General features: G+C 39.3%; 1 protein-coding gene across 4 annotated transcripts in view; it reads right to left on the bottom strand.

Moving 5' to 3' along the window:
* Window positions 1-8,486: 8,486 nt before the first annotated feature.
* PGGT1B (protein geranylgeranyltransferase type I subunit beta) overlaps window positions 8,487-12,545 on the bottom strand; it is a 54,561-nt gene continuing 50,502 nt past the window's right edge. For all 4 annotated transcript variants that reach the window (XM_086323276.1, XM_086323278.1, XM_086323277.1 and 1 more), the window contains one exon: window positions 8,487-9,680. In XM_086323276.1, coding sequence (XP_086179402.1) covers window positions 9,499-9,680 — 182 coding nt within the window. In that variant the 3' untranslated portion in view covers window positions 8,487-9,498. The remainder of the gene's footprint in view (window positions 9,681-12,545) is intronic.

Genomic DNA, 12,545 nt, shown 5'->3' with positions numbered 1-12,545 from the left:
TTGTATGAAGGTCAGAAAACAACAGTTAGAAGTAGACATGGAATAACAGACTGGTTCCAAATCAGGAAAGGAGTATGTCAAGGCTGTATATCGTCATCCTGCTTATTTAACTTATATGCAGAGTACATCATGTGAAATGCTGGGCTGGATGAAGCACTAGCTGGAATCAAGACTGCTGAGAGAAATATCAATCACCTCAGATATGCAGATGACACCACCCTTATGGCAGAAAGTGAAGAACTAAAGAGCCTCTTGATGAAAGTGAAAGAGGAGAGAGAAAGTTGGCTTAAAGCTCAATATTCAGAAAATCAAGATCATGGCATCCGGTCCCAACACTTCATGGCAAATAGATGCGGAAACAATGGAAACAGTGTCAGACTTTTATTTTTGGGGGCTCCAAAATCACTGCAGATGGTGACTGCAGCCATGAAATTCAGAGACACTTGCTCCTTGGAAGAAAAGTTATGACCAACGTAGACAGCATATTAAAAAGCAGAGACATTACTTTGCCAACAAAGGTCCATCTAGTTAAGGCTATGGTTTTTCCAGTAGTCATGTATGGATGTGAGAGTTGGACTATAAAGAAAGCTGAGCACTGAAGAATTGATGCTTTTGAACTGTGGTGTTGAAGACTCGTGAGAGTCCCTTGGACTGCAAGATCCAACCAGTCCATCCTAGAGGAGATCAGTCCTGGGTGTTGATTGGAAGGACTGATGTTGAAGCTGAAACTCCAATATTTGGCCACCTGATACGAAGAGCTGATCATTTGAAAAGAACCTGATGCTGGGAAAGATCGAAGGCAAGAGCAGAAGAGGACGACAGAGGATGAGATGAGTTTGAGTGAACTCCGGGAGTTGGTGATGGACAGGGAGGCCTGGTGTGCTGTGGTCCATGAGGTCGTGAAGAGTTGGATTCGACTGAGCGACTGAACTGAACTGATTACCCTTTTAGAGACGGCAGGACTGACCAGTGGACTCAAGTGCAGGAATTCTGAGCCTTCCATTTTATAGTTTCCATCAATTTTTCTCCTAATGGCTTCAGTATCCACTGATGATTTTTACCTAGAATCCATGAGAATTTTTAAAATAGTTCTTTTCAACCACCCCCCCAACCCCCACCCATCTCCCATCATTCCTTTTAAACTGAGACTTTTTCTGAAAAGAGGAACTTTCCCACATCAATTAGGATTTGTTTACTCTGAACATGCAGTTTGTTCAAGAACAGGCAATAGGAATGCTGACTTTAGAAATGGAGTCATATTCTAAAATCATAGTGTTTGTTTTCCTCTTTGACATTTTGCCGTCCAAACTGACCATAACCTAAAGGCAAGTTTAGCCACGCATGGCCAGCCTGTGGTCCTCTAATCAGTTCCTGCCTTCCAGCTGAGCTCACCTTCTCTGGGGCGGGAAGCTAACTGGTTCCATTCCAGCTTCATGCAGCTCTGACTTTGCAAAGTCCTTTATCTTTCTCATGTAGAGACTCCTTTATCAATCCATTATTCAAAAAATATTTTTGTTTTACATGTTTAAAGACTTGAGTGGTGCCAGTTCCTGGTGGAGCCAGACTGTGACAAACGAGGGGTACACACAAGGATTAACCCCCAATCCCCGCCTGCTCTCTGAAGCCAGCTCAAATAAACACGATAAACAGAGTGTTTGGCGACACGCAAATCAGCTTCAAGGAAGTCCTCTAGGCCTCACCTTCTTCCTGATGGCCACTCCCTAAGCCCACACCAAACACATTCTGGAGTTGGCAGTGAATCTAAACCTTATTCCACAGAATGGCTCTCAAGTACTTGCATGGGATACATATGGCCCATTTCTCGTCCCCCTGGAAAGCCTCATCTTCCCACTTGTAACCGTTTTGCTGTGTGCTCCTGTGAAACTGACCGAACAGAGCGCGGTGGTGTCAGCACCTCCTTCGTTTCAGCAGCCCTGCTTCTCCTGAAGGGATGCTTCAATAGGCAGGGGCTAACTGAGCAACCTGGCGGTGTTTTTGCCTTTGCATTTCCTGTCCCACCAGAGGCACTCGTTTACCTTGAGAGGTTTACCATATTACAACAAAGAGAAAGGGAAGCAATAAACCACCTTAGAGTCTGCAGCAAAATAAAAATCATAAAGCCAGCCTCTGTCACTTGAGAAAGAATTTTCTAAATCAAACTCCAGTTAACATATCAAGGCGATGGTAGAGAGAAGTTGGGAAAGAAAGAAGTCCCTGCTACACACACACATGAGAAATCGTGTTACTCTCAGCCCTGGGGAAGTGCAGAGGATGAGAGAGATGGAGTGGAGGTGTGTGGACGGCCTCCTAGCAGGGTCTAGGCAGGCGTGCAGGAAGAGAACAGAGGCTGGCACTCTGTCAGTGCTGCCCTTAGATCTGGGAAAGGAGGCCCCAGTGCAGCGCTCCCCGTAGGAGACTGCCGGGCCCCCTTTCTGGAGCATTCCCCCAGGGACCAGGGACAATGAACTCCAACAGGAGCCCACTTCCAGGACCTGCACGTGGCTCTCGCTGGACTGTGCTGCTAGTGTGTGCGCACCCTGGGGCCCAAGGTATGACGACGGAGCAGCTGCCTAGGGGAGCTGGAGGTGATATGAATTTTGTCACAAGCATAAGGGAGCCAGCCCTTCAAGGTGTGGGAGGGTGCCTACATTGGGGAGAGGGCTGGCCATGGGCTGTGATCCCTGAGGAGGCCAAGATTTCTAGATTTCAGCACCTGTTTCAAGATGCTTGATAGGGTGACGTTGGTGGGTAAGGAGTCTGGACAGACGATGTGGGCAAAGATCACCTGGCTCAGACTGTGTGGAGTAACTCTGTGCTGGGATGGAAGAGGCGCAGGGGCGCAGAGAAAGATCAAGTCTGGGGGTGGGTGTGTGCAAGAGTCACCCCCTACACTCCCTCCAAGAAGAAAAGAAAGTGGATGCGTATTCTGCTGATATTTCTAACCATGGCAGGGAGCCAGGGCTGGCAAGCCAGGGGATGCCTTTTCCCTTTGTCCGCCTGTTCTGCTTCAAACGAGCAACAGTCATTGCCAAGGCATGGCCTGGAGTGGAAAGTGAAATTAATCGTGCTCTTAAGCTATTCACCACCATTCTGCATCACTTGCTGCCCAGCCCCTGATCTGTCATCAGGATGTATTTGTTAGTTTGAAAAATTAAAGTTGCTCAGTTGTGTCCGACTCTTTGTGACCCCATGGACTTCTCCAAGCCAGAATACTGGAGGCGGTAGCCTTTCCCTTCTCCAGAGGATCTTCCCAACCCAAGGATCAAACCCAGGTCTCCCACATTGCAGGCAGATTCTTTACCAGCTGAGCCACAATAGAATGTAATTCCCTCGCATGAATTCCAACTCTTAAAATATGTACACACATAGTTTATGTGCTGGCCCTGTGACCTGAAGTCCCAGGAGAAACAGTTTTCGCTTACCTCTACACCCAGGGTGGCTCAGGAACACTGACGTGGGAGGGGATATATATACTAGATATATGAAATGAAGACCATGTTTCTGGAATAAAGACCCAGGAGTTTCTGCATAGGCCAAAGAGATGGGATGGTGTGTGTAGGGGACTTGTGGGTACAGAGAAGAATCTCACTAAAATCAGGGATACTGGTGGTGGCCTGGGATTAGAGCAAAAAGGCCATAGCCATGGGACTGTGTAATCAGAAGCAAAGGGCAGAAACCCACCCGGAAAGGCCATACTAGACCAGGGGCAGACACCCAGTAGGCACCACATCAGGCCAGCAACCTACAAGAGTCCCCCACTCCCCGCCACAGACTGCCAGGGGGCACATACACACAGACAACAAGGAGCAGAAGGAAAAAACAAAACACAACACTGGTATCAGAAGAGTAGCTGACAAATGTAAATGGTCCTGCTCCTTAACCTCCTCTACCCTTTGATAGCCAAAGACGTGGGCAAACGAAGCCTGGGTCCGTTTGAGAAAATTTGCATCTTCTTATCGCCACTGCGCCTTCATTACATTTCAACCCTACTACCACAGACTAAGGTCATACTAACCTTTTTAGGGTGGGAGCAAAGATCACATTGTTGAATCACACTCGTCACCTAAAACTTTTTACAATTTAAATTTGCAAATAATTATGGGGTTCTTACTTTTTCCTCCTCCCAAGGTACTTTTTCTAAATCAGTGATTGGTTCTCAAGTTTCTAAGTGCACCAGAGCCACCTGGAGGGCTTTTAAGAGTTCTACAATTTTCTCCATACAGGATTTGGGCATTTTAAGTTTACAGATAGGTGGTTTCTGTTTGTTTTTCTGCAATCATTAAGAGGAATCTTCTCTTTAAGCACACCTTCTAACTAGTTTAGGTTTATATGTAAAGTTTTTTATTCTTTTTAGTAGACATTTTTCTAGAACTAAAATTACACATACAGAAAACTGCACAAGTCTTAAGTGTCCAGCTTGATATTCATAAAGTGAATGCACCGATGTGACCAGCGCCCAGAACACAGAACATCACCAGCACCACAGGCTCTGCCGCGCCGTGTGCTCTTCCAGGCCCTGTGGGGCAAAAGAAACCAGATGGAAACTAACGTGTTGGTTATGACTCCACTCAGAGAAAGTTCAAAAACTGACGGTGATTTAAGTCATGACTGCTTACATTTGAGAAGTGAGGCGGTGACTAAACAAGGGCACTGATTTCTGACACCATTCATGATCAATTCTGCCCATCCTGAACTTCATCTAAATGGCATCAGAGCATGCACTCTATGCCTGGTGAAAGCTACTGATATTTACCTATTAGCTGTGTGCAACTGATACTTTACTAAGTTCTCATGGCTTTCCAACAAATTCCTTTAGGTTTTCCAGATACAAAATCAAACTTGCAAATAGTGTGCCTATACCTTTTCAGTTCACATTTATTTCATCTAATTTCATAGACTAAAACCTCCCAACACAAAATGAAGTAGTAGAGGAGGGGTAGGCCTTGTCCCTGACTTTAGTTGGAAAGCCTCTTGTATCAACAGCAACATGCTGGCTTCTATGGAGAAGTACAGTGTGAAATGAATTACTCAACAGGTTCTGCTTATTGAGTATACTTAACATAAATGAATGCTCAATTCTGTCAAATATCTTTTCTGCAAAGATGGAGATAATCATTATTTTCTCCTTAACTCTTTAACATAATGTACTAATATTATTCTTGCATTCCTATAATGAACCCAAATTAGTCATGACTTAATAGTGCTTTTTAATTATTTGCTAATGTTATCAGTGCAATACATGCACTGATATATTCATGTTAAGAGCCATCCGTAATTTTCTCTTTGGTACAATCTTTGTTAGGTTTTAAAAAACAACGCCATCATGTTCACTTTACAAAATGAATTTAGAAGTCTTTTTTTGTTTCTATTTTCTTACCCCTTTGGGGTTCAAGAGTCTCTTAATAGCCCCTGGAATTGTTTAAACAATATTAGGATTATTTCATGACAGTCTGGTAGAAATACCCTTGAAACAATCTGGGCCTGATACTGTTTTGGTAAAAAGCCCATTTGTTTTCAAATTTCTGTATCAACTAGGGTAATCTTGGCAATTGGCATTTTTCTAAGAAAAGCTATTATTTTCTAATTTATCACATAAAATTACGTTGTAATTTTGAAAAATTTCCTGGCTTATGGTTATTTCTCTTGCTACTGAAACTTATCCTTTTTGTTAGGAAGTCTGGCTGTTTGTCTTATCACGTCTTCCCCCTTCCCCATTTCTATTAATCCCTTCCTTCTACTTCCTTTGGGTTTGCTTTTTCCTCCAGCTTTTAAGACTTGATTATGTAATTCTTAGCTTTTCCCATTTTTATTGATCTTGTTCTGAAACTATACGTTTCCTGTCGTAATAGTTTTTCATAGTCTCGTGGTCATGTCCTTCTGGTGTGCTTTCGCTGTCTGAGGGACGCTGGGCTCTCCTTCTATTCCTTAAGACAGTTTTAACAGGACTTGACAGTAATCCTTCTCAGGTTGTTTCTGGCAAAATGAGTTTTCCTGTACTCTTACGGGGGAGCGGTGCCCTAGGACGCCTCTTCTTTGTTCTCTGGCCCTGTAAGCTCCTGTTTCACTTTCACAAAGTGATCACCTATGTCCACGTATCGTGTCTATGTATTCTGACCTTTCTTTCTATATATCTGGCCTCTCTCTTCTCTTGGTCCTGTGGTACCTATCTGGGCCACTTTGAATTCTAACTTGAGCAGGGCTTTGTCTCATTAGGTTTAAGATGCAAACAGGACAGGGCTCAGGCTGCTCCCGCACAACGATCAGACCACACTATACTGATTTAACACTTAGGTGCACGTGGGGACCTGTGCGACCCCTTCCAGTTCCAGCTTTTGCTCTCAGACTGGCCCGCTGCACTTTCTAGTGAGAAAACTGTGGGCAGTGTGATAGCTCTGTTCTCAAGGCCAACAGAAACCAGCTGCCTGCCTTTCACTTCCTCCCACACAGATGCTGAAACTACGCTGGTCAGTGGGTTGTCCAACACTGTATTTTGAAGTTCACGGGGACACCCTGTCACCTGGTTTTGTAGAATGGGGTCTGTGGTGATCCTAGTTACTCTAGGGTCGAATGGGAAGACTCAGAAACTACACTGCTGCCATCATCTTCCTAGAGTTTAAATTCTGTGGGATCTCTATTATAGAAAAGAGAGGTTTTAAAAACAATTTGAAGATGGTTATGGTTATAACAGAAATTATAATTAGGAGTTCACTGTATTCAGGTAGTATGCTAAGTACTTAATATGTATTATCTCATCTGACCTTCTGGAGAAGGAAATGGCAACCCACTCCAGTATTCTTGCCTGGAGAATCCCCTGGACAGAGGAGCCTGGCAGGCTACAGTCCAGGAGGGTCACAGAGTTGGACACGACTGAAGCGACTTAGCAATGCATGCATGTGACCTTCAGAAAACCTTGTGAGATCCCCTCATCTCACTTTATCAAAGGGGGAGCTAGGGTCCAGTATGACACTGGTGAACTGGCAGATGTGGGACTTAAACCCCAGTCATCTGACTCCAGAGTACCTCTTTACGATAATGACACTGAAATATTATCAGACCCAACAAACCACAGTTTCAAATGATGTACCCTGTTGGAAAAAATTTCTATTTGAGTTTAAATATTTATAAATGATTATTTAAAGATCTAATTAAAATGTACACATAGGTCAAGTCTAAAAGCACTTGTAGATGATAAATAGGTTGAATTGTGTTGTAATGACCTGATCAACCTTGTTTTCATGCAGATGTCCAAAACAAGGATTCTCCTACCACAGTTTAAAAAAATACCACACTGGAGGTGGGGAAAGAGCATAGGGAACAGATTGAGACTTCATAATCCCCCTTCTCATTCTATTACCACTGCTAAAGATCAAGTATACATATGAAGCAGTGCTTATAATTTATTTTATTCATACTTTCCTGTAAGTAACTATTTAGAAAAAGTTCGGAATAGCTTCTCCACAATTCACAATGGCCTGGTGGTTTTTTTGGTCAATATGCTGTTGTGGAATTGAACATTCACTGGCCAACAGTTTCTTAAGAATGCCTCTCAAGAGCATGCTAATTAGAATCGCACTGACATATGTAATCTTATGCTATTAAATTACACAAGGAGTTAGAAAATATTTAGCAGTTTTATGAAATACTTTGACCTTGGAATTCTACATCTTACGAATACAGATACTAACTTTTTTACACTTTCAACCACTAATGGCAATTCAGAATAAAAAAAATCGGGGGCTTTTCATATAGTTCTAAGGCTATTACATATATCTCATTTTGACTCCTGATGTCTAAGAAATGTCTTAGTTTGAGATGCAGGTATCTTAATGTGTCAGGATTTAAACCAGTGCAAACTGGAATAATTCATGGAAGGATGACACCTGTTGTCAGGTTTATTTTTTCCCCACCATCAGTTCTCTGATTTTATTTCTATTAAAAACAAAAGAGTTGACTTTGGCAAATTGAGGTTTAAACTAAGCATGCGAATAATAAATGAATCATTTTGTCATGTATATACTAGGTTTCCCCTGGGATCATTATTTAAGGGTACTTTTTTTTCACCACTAAAAAATAAAAATTTAGATATTACAATACCTAAACAGTGATACCAGTAATTTAGTTTTCATCCTGATACTTGTAAACCTAAAAATCCAACATTTATTTTCACCAAGATTTTAACTTAAACCTAGTCCCTCTGGTGAAGTGATTTCCTTCTCCGTTTCAAAACTACTCTCGTAACTTTGTCACTGAGCAAACAGTGATGGGTGTAATTCATTGATAAACTGATTACTAATAAAGGGAAGTTTTTACACCACTCCTTATACAATTCAGGTAGGTAACAAAATGAAGAAAACAGAACAATGAAAAGCAAACCCCAGTCCTTAACCTCTAAGGGATACATTACCTTCCCACTTACCTGAAAATATTACAAAAATATGAATGACTGTGTATGGAGCTATACCATTAAGTTTAATTGAGAGGTGTTATTTTTTTTCACTTAAATGTTTACTTATTTAACTTCAAAAAATTAGAAAATCATCACTTTGAAATCAGAAAAGCTAAAACACTGGGAGCAAGAACAACAAAAAACCAAATGGCTAAAAATAACTCAGTTATAAAAATACAGTTTAAAATTTATCTCAGAAAAAGAAACAAAACCACTAAATGTTTTTCCCTCTAGGTAAGATGGCTTTCCCTGGAGAAAGGAGAAAAAAAAAAATGACTAATGATTCGAGATTAAAAGTAAACGTAACTGTTATTTACCCCAACAACATCTAAAATAGATGACCCACACAGCACGAAACTTTCCCATTCACAATCACACACAGTTAAATTACTTTCTCCTCAGCTACATAAGAGTCTTTGTATAACAATCTCCCTTTAGGAAATTACTGTATTAGTTAAGCCTATTCATTCTTGCTATGAAGTTAATTTCATTTATATAGGCCACAAAAGTTTAATTGGCACATTTTACTTAAAAATAACACAAAATAAGTCATTCTTCTTTTAAAAATTATGGGATCATCTGTTTTCAAAGAATAACCCCAGATACTTAATTCATTAAAGCAATGTTCCACCATAAGCAGTCAAGCTTTTTAAATGATCACTAAGTGCTCACCCGAAGATTACCACTGCTATGTGAACTTCTTTTGAAGATTCGTGTCCATTTTATAATATGATACAATTCGGTACTCAAGTTTTTTTTTTTTTAAAGATAACCTACATACATACAGTTAATTTGCCTCAAAGAACTTAGAAATACAGTATAAACATTTAAGAACCACGACGAAGTCCACTGTGGTTCAAACTTCAACAAAGATTTTCTTGAAACCTAGTACAAAGGTTACTGGCTCAAGACCATATTCCAAAGTGACATCGGCACAAGATTCGATTGTAAGACTACCTCTTAAAAAAAGAGCACATGTGGTTATCCATGGCTTTTAACCTTGAGCTACAGTTAGGCTACAAACCCTCCCCGCCGCCCCCGGCTAAAGTTAGTCATGTGGAGATGTGCACATTCTCTGAGCACTGTTTAGAGTCCTTGGTTTTCCAGCTCTGATGGAGATCTCGAAGGCGCTCAGAAGTCCGTGTGCTTACGTTCAGGGCAGGATGAACCTTACAAATGCCGCTTTCCTCCATTAGTGACAGGCCACAAATTCCAAAGTATGCATGCAAAGCATCTGAAAATAAGACATTTTTTCATCACAACAGGCATTATTATTTGTACAAAATATTTAGCTACTTATCAGCCCATCACTACATTAAAAATAAATTTAGAAAAATACTAGTGTTGAAATATTTGCTTTCTCAGAGTCTCAAACCTCAAATTTTTAAAAACTAGATGATCAAAATCAGATGATATTCAAGAAAATATCACTAACAAGGAAAACAGTTCCTAGCTTAAGAAGTGAGTCCACCAACATCTTCTGTGACTGAAGAATAAACAGGAAGAGTACTAGCAAAGACTCCTCACTTTAATGGGTTTTCTCTTTTGCTGACAACAGAATATGGAAACAAAGATGTTTCTATTATAAAAGGAAGTTTTCTTCTTAAAAATGAAAATAAATAAACCTCGGAATCTAAGTAGCACTGCATTCCCTGCTAAGTTTTAACTCTGACAACTCCTAAACCACACAATGCCAACTCTGTGTTAAATGAAAGAAGGCTGAGCAAAATAACTCATTCTGGAATGCTGTACTATATTTAATTTTCCTATTTGAAGTAATGTCAGTCACTCTAAAAATATCCAACCTGAAAGTAAAAACAAACTCAGACATTCTGTTTGGTTGTAATAATGTGACTGTTCACACCAGAACGATTCTGCACTGACCTCACTATAGTTTCCCATCTTTCGGGGGCAGTAACTTTCTTCCATTAAATGACCACTGAAATCACATGGCTGTTGCCTGCATGGCAGCCTTATATGGAGTCGTAAAAGTGCTCAGAGTTCTGCTGTTATGGGAACACTTACAAAAAATAGATTTTGTACTAGTCAAAATATTTTTCTATTTTTGAGTTGGTTATTATTTATAGCTTCATGGGCTATTAAGGTTCAAAACATCTTACCAAGTCAAAGTGTATCAAAAGAATGAAAGAGAAAGGTTGACTTAAATAAATATCATTTAGTTTTCACAACAGGAATGACAGACAGTTGTACTTATTCAGTGTTATTTGTGAAAAAGTTATTTCACCAGTTAGGCCCATGTTAATCCCCTTTTATGTTTTTTTCAGAGAATGCTTATGACTTCTTCTAGCTCACTTTCCTCTAATTTTCACACCAAAAAAAAAAAAATTTGATTTTTCCTATTTTATTTTTCTTGCAGTTATGTTAAATTACAAAAGGCACAAAGCAACATTAAATTTTATTGTCTAGAAATGAGAAAACTTTTCTAGGAAAAAAATGCAACAGAAAATACACTCATAATAATGTAAAATAGGATCTTACACGTTCCAGGTAATGTAAAATTTTTATTCCTCAAAAGGATTTTTTATAAAAGCTAATGAAATAGAAGTTAAACATTTCAAACCTTAAAAATAAATAATAATCTCATCTGTAGGTGGTGATGTATTCGAGCACTTTAGATGTAGAAATATACATTTTCTTCATAGTAAAACTTAATTCCTTTAATAAATTTTTCCTGTTAATGTATATAAAATCTCTTTGTGTCAAAAGATTGATTTATTAGAACCAAGCATAAGCTAATTTTAAAAAATCCTATTAAAATAATCTTTATAACAGCTCTGGAAACAAATCTTTTCCACATAAATTCAATTTATCATACAACGATTTCTATGCTCTGTAATGTATAGAATCGGAAGACACTGCAACATTTCTATAAAGAATATCACAACCAAGCATTTACACAAATATTAAACTTAGCAATTGACCTCTCTACAAAAAAGCTCCAAGAATTTTCTTTTAAAAAAGCTATTGTAAAAAATCAAAATGTATCTCAATATGTTTATATAAGAAATGCTTTTCAAGAATGTCATTTCCCTATTCTCATTATTTGTTAAAAATAGTACCATGTACTGGTTGAAAACAATGGAATTGATACCAAAACAATTGTTTTCTTGAGGGACTTTTAAAACATATTTACAGCTATGGGTTACAGATGCCAAAATTTCTAAATATTCCCAGATGGTGCTAGTAGTAAAGAATCCACCTGCCAACGCAGGAGATGCAAGAGACATGGGTTTGATCCCTGGCTTGAGACGATCCCCTGGAGTAGGAAATGGCAACCCACTCCAGTATTCTTGCCTGGAAAATCCCATGGACAGAGAAGCCTGATGGGCTACACAGTCCATGGGGTCACAAAAAGTTGGATGTGACTGAGCAACTAACACTTTCTAACACGTAGAAATAAAAAGCATTGCACTTTTTTTTTTTTAAAGAAGCATATTTTGCATGAAAAAAACAAGTAAATATGGATATAAGGAAATATTCCTGCTTTCTTCAGGTACAAAAATATGATTTCATGAGCCCTTTATTTGTATTTCAATTCAGGTACATATTCTGACTGTAACAGTTCTATGACAAGAGATGAGGTAAAGAGGTTCTAGGCTAACAATAAAAACCATGATATTATTGCAATGCTGCAAAAGCAATCATTTCTTGAATCTAGTTTCATGTATTTATAGCTAATACTTTGTCATTCTGCTTATCAAAAGTGTCAGAGTTCTGACTTATTTTTAACAAACTCTTGAATTGAGATTATGGAGGCTGTAAATATATCATTTACTGGAGGTGAAACCTAAGAGGGAGGAGGAAGTAGCTTGGAGAATGACTTCTGAAAAGAGTAAGAATTAGTTCTCTTTTGGATTTAAGAGTAATTTATTCTACACATAGCTCAAGTGACAGCTAATACTCCTAAAGATTTTGATGAACCAAATTATTCTATAAAAACCTGGGACCATTTGAACCAAATTATTCTATAAAAACCTGGGACCATTTGAACTGGGACCATTCAGACCACCTGTCTTATTGTCTGCAATAACATAATACATTGCTAAGTGAAATATTTGGGAAAAAAGGCAAACTATAC

The sequence above is a fragment of the Bos grunniens genome, chromosome 10, assembly GCF_055505025.1.
Source record: "Bos grunniens cultivar Pamir isolate PY7600 chromosome 10, Bosgru_T2T1.0, whole genome shotgun sequence".
Lineage (NCBI taxonomy): Eukaryota > Metazoa > Chordata > Mammalia > Artiodactyla > Bovidae > Bos > Bos grunniens.
This window is presented reverse-complemented; position numbering and strand designations above follow the sequence as displayed.